General features: G+C 38.1%; 1 protein-coding gene across 1 annotated transcript in view; it reads right to left on the bottom strand.

The window, feature by feature from the left end:
• USP34 (ubiquitin specific peptidase 34) overlaps positions 1 to 16,838 on the bottom strand; it is a 179,470-nt gene that overhangs the window by 27,107 nt on the left and 135,525 nt on the right. Inside the window, exons 54-67 of the mRNA XM_006881033.1 lie at positions 16,011 to 16,075; positions 15,825 to 15,900; positions 15,698 to 15,745; positions 15,534 to 15,599; positions 13,729 to 13,809; positions 12,751 to 12,836; positions 12,214 to 12,382; positions 12,050 to 12,124; positions 8,920 to 9,071; positions 3,408 to 3,456; positions 3,222 to 3,326; positions 3,100 to 3,144; positions 2,108 to 2,212; positions 1,093 to 1,240 (exon numbers count right to left, since the gene is read on the bottom strand). Coding sequence (XP_006881095.1) covers positions 1,093 to 1,240; positions 2,108 to 2,212; positions 3,100 to 3,144; positions 3,222 to 3,326; positions 3,408 to 3,456; positions 8,920 to 9,071; positions 12,050 to 12,124; positions 12,214 to 12,382; positions 12,751 to 12,836; positions 13,729 to 13,809; positions 15,534 to 15,599; positions 15,698 to 15,745; positions 15,825 to 15,900; positions 16,011 to 16,075 — 1,270 coding nt within the window. The remainder of the gene's footprint in view (positions 1 to 1,092; positions 1,241 to 2,107; positions 2,213 to 3,099; positions 3,145 to 3,221; positions 3,327 to 3,407; positions 3,457 to 8,919; positions 9,072 to 12,049; positions 12,125 to 12,213; positions 12,383 to 12,750; positions 12,837 to 13,728; positions 13,810 to 15,533; positions 15,600 to 15,697; positions 15,746 to 15,824; positions 15,901 to 16,010; positions 16,076 to 16,838) is intronic.

Genomic DNA, 16,838 nt, shown 5'->3' with positions numbered 1-16,838 from the left:
TGCCACAGTGCTTGTCAAAGCCAGTTCTGATTAATCTTCTTTGTCAGTGTATCCTTTGCCATTCCCTATCACTCCTCCCTGAGAGAGACTTCCCTGAGAGAGACACACCCCCAACATTTTATTATGCAATTTTCAAACAACGAAGCTGAATAAATTGTTCTGAAGATCCATGGACCTGTCACACAGACTATACAACTGACATTTACCATGTGTCTATTCCTATCAAAGGTATGAATTTGAGACTTTAAAATTTTAAAAATTAGTTATGTTGGGGGAGGAGATTTATCTTTGAGAAGAAATGGCAAATTAGGAAGAACAGATTATCTTGCTTATACAACCTCCAAAAAACCAAACTGCCTTAGAAACAACTGCCTTAGGTTCTTGTGCTCAATTTTATAGTACAAATAACTTGGCATAAGCCTACTTCCTCTTTCATATTTGCCTATTTTAAGATGTCTGTCCTCTTTTTTAAGGAGCTCAGAGGCTCGCGGTTCAAAACCACCAGGTGGACGAGAGACGAGCAATCTCCTCCTGTGTAATTCCCAGCCTCTGAAAACACTGGTTCCAGCTGAATGGTATACATCCTATTTCTTTGGACCAAACATTCTCAGCTAATCCTTAAATTTTTATACTGTAAATTAGGTAAAAAAACCTCTTCAGTCTATACCACTATAAGCACATATTTACAAGCAATTTTCCACATTGTCAAATAGCTATTTGTCTCTTAACAAGTTTGAGGACAATTATTTAGGTCTGTTTATCATTAAAGAAAATATTTTCTCCGCTTAGTATCTCTTTATTATTCTGCAACCTTCACAGAAGTTGCCATGTCTAGCTGTTGGCAAGGAAAAAAAACAAAAAACAACCAAACTCAGTAGTGACATTACCCATGAAAGAGTATGGTTTTGTATCCTAATACAAACACAATAGATCTGGTAAAACATTGTCATAACTTTCCACATATTATTTACTATTGACCTTTACAAACATCTCCAGGGCTTTTAGGGTTAGACAATGATGGGCACACTGCAGTCACCTTCAAAAGGAAACAAAATATGGAACAGTTTGCTCCATTCTGAATTTGTGACTTACAGGTCCTGACTCTAGGGTAATTGTGAGCCAGAAGAAACCTCTCCACCCAGTTCTCCATATTTTGTAGGACCCAGCTGTGTGCCAGCTTGTTTCGCGGGGTCTGCACTGCCAGCCAATCCAGACACTGAGAAGGATTGTATTCAATCACCTGGAATTCAAGGGAGGGGAAAGTCAAGAACAGAATATAGAACAATTGAGCTTTTGATATATCTACATGTAGCTAAAATTTCTTGAAAATTAAAGACTGATAAATTTCATCCACATTCTTCCCCTATTTTTAAAAGACTATCTGCATTCATGAACAGACAATGTTCACAACTTGTCATTAGATTAGTTTGTGAAATAAATGGGAAATAATCAAGAGTGTATATGGGAGTCTATTTAAAAATATTTTTAATTCTTTAAACCTTTTTTTTTTTTAAATTTCATGAACAACCTATGGAAAGTAGTTCACTGCAATGCTGAGATTTTTCTGGGGAAAGAAAAATGAAATCTATAGAGTAGCAGTAAATTTTGGTGCTACACGTTAAGGTTTTACTGAACACTGGCATGCTAACTCATGTATAAACGGTGCGAATGGCAACAGGTAAAGACAAATTAAGTCTAAAAAAAGTGTATTATGTAGCCTCTTACAGTTTGCCAACCCTGGTTCAAATGGCAGGATTTTTTGAATCCTAAGGGTTGGGGGCAAGTATGAACTCAGCAATAACTCAAGAGGAAGGGAAATTATCGATACTTCCACTATAAATTCTGTCGATAGCTAAAAATACTTATATGCCATTAACTTCTATGATTTCTTTTAGGGACTCGTGAGAGTCAAAAAAAAGAGGAACTCAGATTGGCTAAAATGCTACATAAGAGTCCATCAAAAGCCAAGAATTTTTTCCGTCTGAATTTTTTAAGTCCCAAATCATCTTCTCTGACTACCAAAACTATTTTGTAATATCCAAGAAGAGACTGGTAGCTAAAACAAACTAAAACAAAAAAAGCCCCCCAAAATTGCAGCAAAACTCACCTCCCATATTCTCTGTAGAATGTAAGATGCAAAGGGGGGCATTCCTGGAGGGCCGCCGGTAAATTCCATGAGCATAGTCAACAACTTAAAGAACGGATTGGCTGCCTGGGAGACACATAACATGACTGTATTGGGATCAATTTTAATCCACGTCTATCAGTGGGAAACAAGTATGCACATCATTCTGTACCAACTTCACTGTGTCAATAAGACACATTCTTCAACACATTTGAATTTCAAGGGCTAACCTAGCAGACAGTGCTCCTGCATATGAACTCAATCACCACAGGCAGCAGGATCAGCTAGGGGATTGAAGTCACTTATACGGAAGTCCCACTCAACAGCACACATGTCTTTTCCTGGACGTCAAATCTGGACATTTCACTTGAGGAGAGTGGAAAGAAACTTGCTAATCAGTCACCCACGTCCCACTGAAAAACTCAGACGAACATTTTTTACAGGATTAAGTTAACAGAGGGTTACAGGAGCGGCAACATTTCCATTTGTACCATCCATATTCTACTTTCCATCTACTCCTTCGCCTACAAGGAGCCCTGGGGATACAGCAGTCAAGTGGCTGGTGACTAAACAAAGGCCTGCTGATCTGAACACACTCTGGCGGAAAAAGACCTGGCAGTCTGCTTCTGTGAAGAGTATAATCTAGGAAAGGAAGGAGCGACTCGACTCTATGAAATTGCTATGAGCTGATAATCAAAGTGGTAACACTTGACCTTTACAGAACTCTAGCTGATCCACCCGATTTGGGTACAATTATATGCTCTAAGCCATTCGCGGTTTTAGCAAATGGGCAGTAAATGACACATTCCTATTTACATCCTTAGGATATGATTATTTAATTTGGTATAGTCAAGTTATACACACTTAGAAACAAGTTCTGGGTGGAAATGTGATAATTCTTTTAAAAACTATTATAGATGTTCATGTGAAATTGATGACAGTTTTAAAAAAACCATAAACAATTGCCAACATACCTCAGGAGTCAACTTTGCTATTGATGTGAAAAGCATTGACACAATCTAAAACAGAAAAAGGAGATTTTCAGAATACATAAAAAAATTACTCAAAATCTTTACAGCTATGTCTTAATACTTACATGTTCTGCAAGTCGATTATTGTATCGACAGAGACTGAAAATCAGATTGCAAGTCTGTCTTATATTGATGCCATCACGAATATGTTGAAACAAGAAGGGAAATCCCTGTTAAAAGCAAAGAGTATTCATTTTAGAATTGTTCTATTTTAGTGAAAGTAAAAATTGTTTGAAAACAAGAAGTATTACCTTTCCTCCGGTTAATGCCGCCATATCGGTCTGTGATAGTGTCAAATGCCTGAAAGAAAAGATTGGCTGAAAAAAGTCCTCCCTCCTGTGTATTGCTTCATAGGTACTCACACCGTAACACGGAGAAAAACTGCCGATGCGATTCAAACTACACCAAGCTACCAGCAAGAAATTATTTTTTACTTCTTGCCAATTATACTGTAACTCATGAATTATCAGCAGCATCTTTTTAAACTCTCCCAGACATCTTTATAATCAGGTATTTTTCCCCGCTCCATTTTTTATTGGTTTAATATTTCATTCATGTAATATTACATTTTATACAATCACATATACATTATTTTATCTAATTGTTATTGACCTAGGCCTATTAATACTGTTTCAAGGAGGTTTTTTAGATTCCGGAACTGACATATGGAAGCTCAAATAAATTTTATTTCTATTTAACCAAGTCAAAGGGTTTTGTTTCCCCCCCACACACACAGAAATTCTGGTAAATTGTATTTCTGCATGCATAGTGTATGTTGTAAACATAGCCACATCTACAGTAGAGGCAACAGGTGACAAAATAAGTTTCTTAGTCATAATCAAACACTCTGAAGGCATGAGCCGCTGGTCCTAGAGTCTCAAGGCCACTGTCCTGGGGGAACAATGTCAACGGATACAGTATATTCCACAAGACAATGTTCTACACCCTGCTTTGCCGACTAAGCTTTCCAGCTGCCATCTAAGTCTCTCTGCCCGAACAAAGAAGGGAGAAAAGTGAAGAAACGCAGAACCAATGAGTTCCCAGGATGAACAGGCCATGTGAACCTCTGCCGTAATGACTCTGCTGCTATGCATCATATGGTCCCATCTACCTGAGCTATAAGCACACAATGGTGTTTTCATTGCTCATGGGATTTATTATCTTTTTAAAGATTGTGGGGTTTTGCCTCCATCCACATTGCACTTCTTAGGATCATTTCAAGTCCATGTTTTGATACACAAAACCCCAAAATCTCCCAAAATGAAACATGTAATAACAAATTTATTATAACCCTAATGCAAAACAAACTGAACCAGGTTTTGTGGGGCTGATTTCACTCAGAGCAACTACATGTAGGCCACAGCAGAACAGAGTCCCAACATCTTTCCTTCTTTTCTAAACTTTCACTAAAATCACAAAGGGTTTCATTCATTCATTGATATATCCTTCCTCTCCCTCCCAGTTTGTTTTATAATGCATGTCTTGTTCCAGGTTGTCAGTTGCTATACACTTGATGTCGAATCATCCAGTCCCTGACATTCTTCCCGTCCCCCATCCCAGCATCGTGGTCATTATCCATTCCTTTCTGCTCTCCTCTCCTCCACGCCCATCCTATTTTAACAGTGGTATTTTGCAGTATTTATCCTTTTGTGACTACGGTATTTCACTGAGCATAATGTCTTCCAGACTCATCCATGTTTTGCAGTGTCTTACAAGTTCATTGCGTTCCAGTGCTGCGTGATATTCTATCGTGTGGCTGTGCCACAGTTCTCCCTTATCCATTTGTTGACAAGCACTCAGGCTGCTTCCATCTCTTAGCTACTGTGAATAATGCTGCAATTAACATGGCTGTGCAAATATTCCCAGTAACGGGATAACTGGTCAAATGGTATTTCCACTTCCAACTTTGAGGAATGATGCTGTAATATATTTTATCAAAATTTTTTTTTCTGAAGAGTTCAGACACACAGAAATGGGGGGAAAAAAGTAGGATCTTGACTATCTACCTAATAAGGACCCCATGATACAATGGTTAAGAGCTTGGCTGGAAACTGAAAGGTTACAGGTTTGAATCCACCCAACAGCTCTGTGAAATAAAGAGATGGCAACTACAATGAAGATGGCAGCCAAGTAAATCCAATGGGACAGTTTTACACAATCATGTAGATCGTCACGACCTGGAATCTACAGTACTAACTGCCACCAACTCCTCCTAGAGTCCAGTAACCTACATGAGAGCAGCAATTCTCTACTATGATACACTGATCCCATCACTGCAATTTTCTAAAAAATAAAAATAAATAATAAATTCACTATCTTAATGTGACCAAATCAGGAGTCAGTATATCCACATACTGTACCGCATTGATATGTCTCATCTATTAATCCATTGGTTTCCTCTCATATACTCTATCTTGCATTTTATCTACTGAAAAAGCAGGCTGCAGACAACAGTGTTCTACCATTTTCTGTTTTGCTGATGGCATTCCTACAGATGTGAATTTGTTACTGTCCCTTAATTGCTATAAAATGGTAGATCTAGAAACTTGTGATTAAGATCTTACATCTTTATTAAGAACACTTTATAAGCAATCAATGGTGTGCACTTGTACCAGCAGGTACACAAAGAGCTGTCCATGTCTGAAATGTTATCAGGTTATGGCAATTCGTTAGGCCTGGTTTTTGAAGAGCTGTTACATAATAGTAGTGCTATTAAGTGCTGCTGAGTTGACTATGACTGTGGTGACCCATCATAATCTTACCCTATGCTGTGCCATCATGATCTCTCCTGTGCTCAAGTCCAATGTTACAGTCACTGTCAATTCATCTCATTGAGGGGCTTCTTTCGCACTAACCCTCTACTTTCCTAGCATGATGTCGTTTTCTAAGATTGTTGCCTCCTGATAACATGCCCAAAATATGTAAAATGCAGCTTAGTCTATTTCTAGAAGGAATGATGATAGTGTAAGTCTTACTGATTTATGAATTCATTTATTTCCATATTAATAAACTTTATGTCACCCATCAGCAGGTTAAAATAGAATCCTTTATTGTTGTTGACTGCTGTCGAGTCAAGCATAAAGCCTTTCTATAAATATCATTTCTCAAAGTTCATAGTTTGCAGAGGCATGAATCCTTTATTAGACACTGCAACTAATTAATGACACCAATGGTAACAAAATGTTCTAAAACAAAATGTCTATGAATGATTGTATGAAATATCAAAATGATTTCTTCATCTTCACTGACATAAAAAGTTTAAAAAGTAAAGAATAAAGATAACCATCCCAGAAGAGATAAATGCATGATTGTTGCATTGATGAGTGATACATGTACCTGATTAGTTTTAAAAAAACTGATGCGCAACTATTCAGTAGTTTCCTAAGAATTATAAATAAAACAGTTTTTATGTATCATGCGTCATTGGTTCTGCAAACTTCTGACATGTGTCAGTCCACTCTGAAGTTACAATTAGTGATGCTCAAGTGGCTTAATATTTAACAAGTAATGAAGTGTAATTGACTCGAATCCTTCTAAAACGGCCTTACAACTCAAACTCTGCCTCACTGCTTTTGATCTAGAGCTGGTTCACAGCTGATCTTCTAGAGTTTTCAGAGGCTATCACCACCATTGTTCTCCAGTGGAGGTGCTGGTGGTCTCAGAGGCACCCCAATTCCGTCAGCAGCACAACCCTACAGACCATGCCACGAGTGTTGTGTTAACATCAACTAGCTGCTGCTGGTGAAGCCCATAGGTCGGAAGCAACTCATAGCTCAGTGGGTTTTCAGAAGCTGAGAGAGGAAGACTTTGCCCATCTTTCTTGGTCCGAGCAGCTAGTGGATTCAAATCATGTCCCTTTGGGTAGGCAGCACAACTTCTTACCAAGAGGCCACCAGAGTTCCACCAGAATATCATTTATTAGCTCATTTGTTTTCCAGATTGACAATTTCAGGTTAATTTCCTGTCTCAGAATTAAAATCAGCAGTATCTCCAAGGCATAAGAATTCTTTCAGTGGACACCTCTAGGATTTATAAATGAGATGCCAGGGGTATTCACCGATTCTGGGCTGGGGAACAAGGATGTATTAAGCTTATTCAGGAAAAGAGATGTAGGAGATGGAATTTTTATTTGCTTAAGAAAAAATAAATCATGATCTCACACCAATATTTCTGGTTCAAATTTATTTATAAAGTTATATAAAAACACTATAATGTTATAATTTTATGATTTTTTGTGTTTGCTGTAAATTGAGGGTTTCTAATGACATTAACAATCGCTTATCTGCTTTATTCTATAACATGCATAATAGCTTCAGTGTAATTCCACTTACATTACTAATAATGAAATTACTGAAAGAGTTTACAGTGATTTAACAGTTTGCCCTTAATGTGCATCTCACTAGGGACTGACAGTTAATGGGTTTTAAAGACATTTCAGATAATCCCTAAACTACCAGCTGAATACTACACTTTTTTGCAAATAACGTGACCACACACACCTAAAAACGTGCAGAAATGAGGCCATTAAGTAAACCTGCTGTCACAGTGCGCACATACACCGCATGTCTTGTGATGTCTCCAGAAGTAAGTCTGTCTTCACTCACTTGCTCCTCCCCATTACAGACAATTCACAGCCTTTTGTACATTTTCTTTCATTTCTTGATTACATGTACAAAAAATAGTCTGAAAACTATTACTTTCAATTATAACTATAGAATAAAGGTATAAGCAGTCGTGGATCCAGTTTGGCAGTCGTCCAACAACTAGAAAACTAACAAATGAAATAGTGTGCTTGTTTCTATTCACTTAGATTGATAAATAGAAAATGTGAGCTTAACAGCCGAGTACAAAACTTTACTATATCTTTGTAAGTAAAACTATTAGATTACATTAGGGCAGCTATGAAACAAATATCAGTTTAATTATGTCTTCATAGTGTCAACCAAAATCAGCAATGTGTTAAAAAAAGGGCAAATAATGCTAATGAGAATAACGTCCAAGCGTGAGGTAGTGTTGTGCAGACGGCAAAAACCGTATGAGGTGCAAGTTATCTGCAAAGAAATATGGCACAGAATTATGCTCGTTTATTTCACTTTGTCTTGATTTTAGGGACTGTTTTTATTCACTTATTTAGAACTATATAAAAATATTTACATGATTAAAAAATTAAAAATCTACAGAAGTATATTCAAAGAAAGGAATTCTTGTTTCCAGTCTTTTCATTTCTTCTTCTCCACCCCCACCTTCAAGACCATCGAAAATAATGTTTTCCACTTACTCTCTCATTAACACACACTCTCTCACACATGCTCGCGCTAATAGCCACCCTTTTCGTAAACAGCCTGTGTCATACTTTCTCCAGGGTAGTACACATCACCCTATCCTTCCTTCGTTTTTCTTCAGCTGTTAAACATTATACTGTCTGGATACTCTGTTTTGATAAGTATTTGGGTTGTTTCTAATAGTTTGCAATTACAATCACTGCTTCAGTGATTTACTTATTTTAGCTATTCTATTTTTAAGGCAGATTTCAACATCTGTTGGGTTAAAGGATAAATGCATATATAGTATTGCTAGAATCTTCACTATAATCATCTTCGGTATATATGTCCAACAGGATAAATTCTCTACTCGTACAAGATTGATGAATGAGCTGTTTTTATAAAGGTTTAAATAAAGCTCCTGAATTAGGAAGGACAAGACAATTATACGAAACACTAAAGCCAAACATACTTTAAGCACTTTGAGTATGAAAGCACTTACCTTTCTGACCGAGACTGTTCAACCAGAAGAGCAACTAAAGCAATCATCTTTTCAAGCGCAGCGGGCCTGTATTTTTCTTCTGCCAGAGACAGAATATCTTCCTCCTCCTCTTCCTCTTCACCTTCTTCTTCTGACAGCACTTCAACTTGAGGCTAGAAGGGAATCAAACTCAATTTCAATACGGTACTGATTCTTTCCTCATCTTGAAAGCAAGTAACACATTCTGTAAGTGGCTCACGTAAGTGATGGTAGGAGCGAATACCACGACAACCACCCACTCAAAGGCTCCTGACCAGTTTCAAACACAGTCTAAACAGCCTTTCAAAGAATTTTACACTCGTTGGGCAGACCTCTAAAACAATAACTCTCAATTCTGTGACAATTTATCTCATCTAGAAGAGATAAAACCTTAAATAATTTCTCTACTTATAATCAAAGTCCCTTGAAAGATAAACACTACTTCCTATTCAGTAAAAATGCTAGTTAAACCAAAGAAATTTATTTGTAGTTTGAAGATAATACAAGCAGTTAAGTTATATTCATTTAGGGGAGCTCTGGTGGCCTAGTGGCAAGGAGCTGCAACTACAATCCCAGAGGCGCACGGTTCGAATCCACCAGATGCTCTGCCGAGGAAGGAGGGACAATCTCCTCCTGTACCAGTCAGATCGGATTTGACGGTACACTCACACAAAAATAATTATTAAAAAAAAAAAGTTATATTCATTTGTTGTTGTTGTTATGTGCCGTCGAGTCGCCTGCGACTCATAGGGACCCTATGTACAACAGCCCTAAACTCCGCTCTGTCCTGTGCCAATCGCACTATCTCTGACACTCCCATCCCAATTATCCCAGTCACTGAATCAATCCACCTCATAGAGGGCCTTCCTCTCCTGTGCTGTCCCTCCACTCTCCCAAGCATGATGTCCCTCTCTAAGGACCGGTTTCTCCTCACAACATGTCCAAAGTATGTTAGACGGAGCCTCAGAATCCTTGCCTCCAAGGAGCCACCCGGTTTAACCCTTTCCAGGACAAATCTGTTTTCCTAGCAGTCCATGGTATTCTCAATATTTTTCTCCAGCACCACAGCTCAAAGGCATCAATTCTCCTTCTATCCTCCTTGGTCATTGTCCAACTCTCTGATGCATAACAGGTGATTGCGAAGACCATGGCCTGTATCAGACACACCTTAGTCTCCAAAGAGATACCATTGCTCTTCAGCACTTTGGAGAGGTCCCTAACAGCAGACTTCCCCATGGCAATGCGCCTTTTAATTTCCTGGCTGCTGGTGCCAAGACTGTTGACTATGGAGCCAAGCAAACTAAAGCTGTGCACAATCTCAAGCTCTTCACCATCCATCCTGATGCTGCCAATTGGTCCAGTGGTGAGAATCTTTGTCTTCTTGACATTTAGCCTCAATCCATATTGTAGGCGGCAGTCCTTGACACTCTGCAGCAGGCGCTTCAGGTCCTCCTCAGTTTCAGCAAGCAGGGTTGTGTCATCCGCATAACGCAGATTATTGATAAATCGCCCACCAATCTTGACCCCACATTTCTCCTCATAGCGCCCAGCCTCCCGGATAATCTGTTCTGCAAATAGGTTGAAAAGGTATGGAGATAGGATGCATCCCTGGCGTACGCCCTTCCCAATTTTGAACCATGCAGTGTTCCCTTGCTCTGTTCTGACGACTGCCTCCTGGTCCAAGTATAAGTTTCGCATTAGAACGATCAAGTGTTCTGGGATTCCCATTCTTCTCAGAGTCAGCCATAGTTTGTTATGATCTACATAGTCAAACGCCTTTGCATAGTCAATGAAACACAGATAGATATTCCTCTGGTATTCCCTGCTTTCAGCCAAGATCCATCTAACATCAGCTACAATATCTCTAGTACCACGACCCCTTCTAAACCCAGCCTGGACTTCTGGTAGCTCTCTGTTGATGTGCTGTTCCAGTCGTTTTTGGATAATCTTCAGTAAAATCTTGCTTGCATGTGAAATCAGTGAGACTGTTTTGTAGTTTCCACATTCTGTTGGGTCACCTTTCTTTGGGATGGGAACAAATATCCAGTCAATTGGCCAAGTGGTCGTTCTCCAGATTTCTTGGCACAACTTGGTGAGCACGTCCAGGGCAGCATCTGTTAACTGAAATATGTCAATTGGTATACCATCTATTCCTGGAGACTTATTTTTTGCCATGTCCTTCAAAGCAGCCTGAACTTCTTCCTTCATCACCATAGGCTCTTGCTCATATGTTGTTTCATGAAATTCTTCTGTGTCTTCCAATTCCTTTCGATACAGTGACTCAGTATATTCCTTCCATCTTCTTTTAATACTTCCTGGATCATTTCACATACTGCCGGGGATTTGAAGTTCAAAGGACTTAAAAAAATTTTATGATTGAACCAATCAAGAGTTGTTTAATGAGATGTCTAAACAAGAATAGGAAAATCAAATCCATTTTTTGAGAAATATGAGAACAGAGTGGTCATGAAAACATTGTTTTGACAGATCAAAATTCAAATCACTGTCAAAAACCTTTTAAAACCATTGAGAACCACCCCACTGACTCTTCTCCCTGGGGCTGTGGTGGAGCTGAACTGCCAGGTCAGCACTGCAACTCACTCCCTACTACCCTACTAGAACTCCCCACCTCACTGGTTCTAGGGTCAGTTAATTTCCCTGAGCTTTATCTTCTTCAACAACTGTTAAATGGAAATAAAAACAGTACTAACTTATTAAAGCTATTGTAAATATGAAATGAAACAGTTTTAACACAATGCAATTTAATGCTGGCCAATATAGACAACAGGACTAGAAAAGCTATTTAAGTATGTGAACGATTTCAAAACACAATAATAGCAAAGGACTCAAAAAGTATAGGAAAGCCAAGAATATGAATACTCAGCCAAATAGGTTGAGAGGACCCAAAAGCATCTTGTTCATGTTTACTTGCTTTATCAGTGAAGTTTATTACTCAATTTTTTATTCTATATCCATTTAAAGGACATAAAAAATACTAACCAGCCTTAGATCCTTAGAGTTTAATAACAGAGATCTTATCTAATGACAGCACTACTACAAACTACTAACTAGATGAGCTGTCAAATCCTGGTATGAGGGGAACGGAACTTACATTTTCAGGCCCTTTGGTTCCCATGTAAAAATGAACCATCGTAGATATGGCTTGCAATGAAAGCAGAAATTGGCTCTAAAAACAAGAATATTTAAAAGCAAAGTAAAAATTTTAAAGTTTTAAAAATAAGCACATAACTGAGAAAAATTAAGATACATCCTTACCTCTTCTTCACCCATTTTGGCAAATTCATAAAGAAAGGCAAAATACTCTGTAAGGTGTTTACTGTGAGGTTTTACACCGTGCTCCATAATTAATAACAGAGTTCTCACAAATCGAGTGACACATGAACGGCCACCAATATCTTCTACCGAGGCATCCATGTCATCGGACCTGAAAACAATTTATTACCATCTTTGAGAATTATAAAGTCTGCAGAGAAATACTGTCTAAGAGAATTATTTTCTAAATACTTGCATTTATCTCTACTATCATTTTAATACTAAACATAAGAAGAAAACATACTGGAAAATATTGGGTTCTAATTATAATGACTTGGCCAATGAATCAACACAATCAACACATCTCAGGCATGAAGTTATTTGTAGAGCATTTTGAAGAAGCAGGAAGAAAAAAAGAACCTGTTGTAAAACTATTATTAAAGATACATACGTATATATTTCAGAATGAGTATTTTTAAAAATACATCATGGGCAGGTCATCAGAAAGCTTAAATGAAACCTTTACTAGTTATTTCTTACCCATCTTCCATTCCTGGCTGCAGATACAGATGAGCATGAACAGGTCTGAGTCTCTGAATCACATGGATACACAGGCGCTGAAACATCTGGAAAAGAAAACCATTTAGCAACCTGAGATTGTACATCTGCCAAGTAACAGACATGGAGAAACCAGCCTGACTCACAATGCTATGCCACTTAGTTTTGGTTTGCTCACAGCTAATAACCTGCCATTCTAAACTCTTCTTGGAGTTTCAACAATAGATTGAAAAATAACCTGTTACAGAGGATCTTGTAACACAGAGCAAGGTTTTAGCTTGTCCTCAGGGTTACACTAAGCCCTGGTTGACTCACTGTACCTAACAGCAATCTTCACAGTAATTCAAGGGACCAAACTGCTTCATGTGATAGTTCAGACTCCTGTCATGAAAATGAGCTGTATCCTATTCATTTATCTTTCAAAGTCATTACAGTATCCTACGATGGTTCAGAGTCTAAAAAAGAACCATTTAAGGACTATGCAGCCTGAATGCAGCAGAGAGAATCGGCCGTTCTCAGACAGTGAAATCGCAGAGTTGGAACTAGACAGGGCCACCACATCTGCAGTATTAATGATTTTCTACTGCTTTTACTGAAAAACATGGAGTTTTTGCTTCAGACAGATTTCTTTATTAAGTTCAGACTTTGTAACTCAGAAATAAACAATTTCAATTTCCTTATTATATTTGATAAGATCCAACTGTGGAGACAACAGCCAGCGACATTTCTGATAGGAGGCAGCTCCTTTAAATTCATTTCCCAGCTGTCATCTTCACACAAGTCAGCCAGCAGGCCTTCCTTCTGTGTCATCACTGGGTGGGTTCAAAGTGCCAACCTGTCAGGTCAGGAGCTATGCACAAGCCACTAACGGCATCTAGGGGCGGCATCTAGGGGCGTTACTTACATCCAAGTTTAGAACAATTAACTCAGAGGTCATTCCTTTTAGAAACAAGTTCTTACCTGTCTCACAATCTGATTAGGGCACTTAATGAGTATCTGCATAGGCCACCAGTCATCATCAGCCATTCGGTCTAAAAACCACTGTAAGAAAATAAAAGCCTGATTTTAACATTCAACCAACATTTAACTGAGTGTGATTTAAAAACAACAAATGTGTAAAAGGCTTAATTTCTAGCTGATGGTTCTACAATCTTAAGTGCTTATTAAAGATGCTTCTTCAGTTGTTGAGAGTCTAAAATCCTCAACAGGGTCCTCTCATCATCCAACTCCCAGTCAGCATGGCACTAACATTCTGCTTATCAAGTGCATCACAGCACATAGTATGGTGGCCGCCACCTTTAACACAATCAAATGAAATACTATCCTCTTCTAGTTTTTGTTAGTTGCCAGCAAGACAATATAAAAATTATGCTGAACTGAAGTAGAACTATACTCCACAGTCTTTCAAGGCTGTATTTTTGGAGCACAGTCTTCTGAAGTGCCTCTGGCTGGATTCAAACCACCAACTTTTCACCTACTCAGTCTCCAAAATTTCCTACTATTCATCATAGATGCTTGTCAAGTCGTTTGTTTCCACTGATAGTACATAAGCATGATTTACTTTCTTTCTATTTAATATGACCTATGTTTTATTAGACAGCATTAGCTAATCACTTCTGATGTTACAAAGAATGAACAGCACTGTGGTTCCATTTTTTAACATGTTCCCTACTAGGGCTGTGTAATGAGCACTTATGAATTAATGAAACTATCTGGGTTAGCTTTAGAAGGATTTTTAGCTGAAAAGACACAGTGGGGAGAGTAATAAATAGTGAAAGAAATTTTGATTTGTTGATACTACGTGATAAAACACAAGCATCATCTTTCTACTTCTGTGTAGATTTTAAATGTGTGTCTGAAATTTATGTTTATCAATAATCTATTCTATCACCACAAAGTATGAGGTGTCTTTTTAAAACAAGAGGAAGCTGAGGTGGCACAGTGTGTGGGGGTAGCTCTGGCAGGACAAATCTACCAGTTTCCAGGAAGCAAGTGGGGAAATCCCCCTCTGGAAATCCAATCATCAGCTATGACCTGTTGTGAATTGACAGGAACAAGTGAAAGTTTTGAGTTTTCCAAAAGAAAAACATTGATTAATTAAATCTACTGGTTTTTCTTTCTCCTACAGATCTGGATTGAAATTCCTAAAATTCGTACTCGTACAAAGTTTTATACCACATTTGGAGCTAATATAAATACAAGGTATTTAAATGTCAAGATGGTTAAGTTGTAATAAACCTTAGTGACATGTCTCATAAAACAAAGAAATCAAACTAGATATAAAGGTTATTGGAATATTTCTTGACAACATTTCAATGTAGTTGAGAAATCATCTGCAGCAGCCTTTAGAATATTCTGAGCTTTTCCATGAAATAAGGGAATATACCAAGGATTTTAAAAGAATAATCAGTAACAACAGATTTTATATATAAATTACAACTATATCAAAGAAAAACTTACTACGTGGTCCTTAAGATTTCCAACAGATAAAATGACTTTGCTGAGCACACTGTTAGAGCCTGGACTCGTGAGTGCGGGCAGCATGCTACATGATGGACAAGGTTTTTGCTACCACCACAAGGGTCATTGGCCCATTGAGTAGAATTAGACAGTAATTCTTGCCACAAGTACAATTAAAAAACAAACCAAACCAAAACAAAAAAAACCCATTCTGCTGCAGCATCCCAGATAAAAATGGGGGCGGGGGAGTGGGAGTAGGGGTGGAATTTAAAGACATGTATTATTTGATGAATTATTCACATCACCTCACAAGCAGCTTGACTGTTATTAAACTGTTTGGTCAACAATTCAATCCACTGAAGCATCGTGGGCTAGAAAGAAAAAAGGAAGAAGTCAATGAAGGCAGAGAGACTATTAAACTAAAGATAATAAAGCTAAAAGACACAACACTCCACAAAATAAGACATACCTTTTCTTTGGAATGAATGAATGTTTCCAGGACAAAGGAAGTGCTTAACTATTAAAAAAAAGAAAACAAAATTAGCATTTAAAATCAGCAGTAAACTGACTACATTCTGTGAGGTGGACGCCCTTACCTTTGCAGTCATGAGGGACACAGCTTTCGGGTCTGGTAACGTGCTGGGAATACAGCTACACAACTGCCACATAAACCTAGAATTTAAAAGGGTAACTTAAAATTCTTACAGAACAAGACTTTAAAAAAATATGGTTTCTTAAAAAAATATATATAAAAAATCAATTACTAAATTTACCAAACTCACCCAAAATATGTATGTTCAAAAATATTTTTGTCTTGAAGAAACTGCATGTTATCATGCCAAATCCACTGAAGAGAGAGAGAAGAAAAATGCTAACATCAGATCCCCAAAAGAAGTCTCTTAACATTTTTTTATTGTACTGGAAAAAACAAAAAGACTTGTTTAAACTTATCCTAATTATATCACTATCTAAAGCATTTATAATGACTTTTGAAAATACAAGCTCTGAAATTCTAAAACAAAAAAGCAAATACATAATGAAATAAAATCATAAGCCACGCTGCTTTTTGATAAAAGGTTATGGAACAGAAAAAATGAGTACTGGGGCCCATGCTCCATGGTGACTCTAGTCTACAGTGGTGCTGTAGCCCCAAGAAGAGGTTGCACACGTGCCCAATGCCTTCAGTTCTGCAGCTTTGTTTAATAGCATGAGCTTCTTGCTTTCAGCAATGAATCTGTATGTTCTAACTTTTCACTCCTACTTTGGTGAGTGGCAATTGGTCTTAAAACCTGTAGGACAGCCACCTAAGGTGGAACTACTTGTTTCCCCTTGCCTGGAACAGAGAAAAGGGATGAAAACCAACCTTGAAAAAAAAAAAGGGGGTGAAACAGGATTAAGGGACCATGAGTAACTAGATGGTGTTCAGCTACCACTGTCCACCAATCTAAAAAGGGATCCCTAGCAGATGATTCTGAATAGAAAGGGGCAAAAGGTGGAATAAAACTCAAAACAAATAGGGGAGCTCTGGTGGCCTAGTGGCAAGGAACTGCAACTACAATCCCAAAGGCACATGGTTCAAATCCACCAGATGCTCTGCCGGGGAAGGAGGG

This window comes from Elephantulus edwardii, unplaced genomic scaffold, assembly GCF_000299155.1.
Source record: "Elephantulus edwardii isolate Elephantulus edwardi_28Jun2011 unplaced genomic scaffold, EleEdw1.0 scaffold00011, whole genome shotgun sequence".
Lineage (NCBI taxonomy): Eukaryota > Metazoa > Chordata > Mammalia > Macroscelidea > Macroscelididae > Elephantulus > Elephantulus edwardii.
This window is presented reverse-complemented; position numbering and strand designations above follow the sequence as displayed.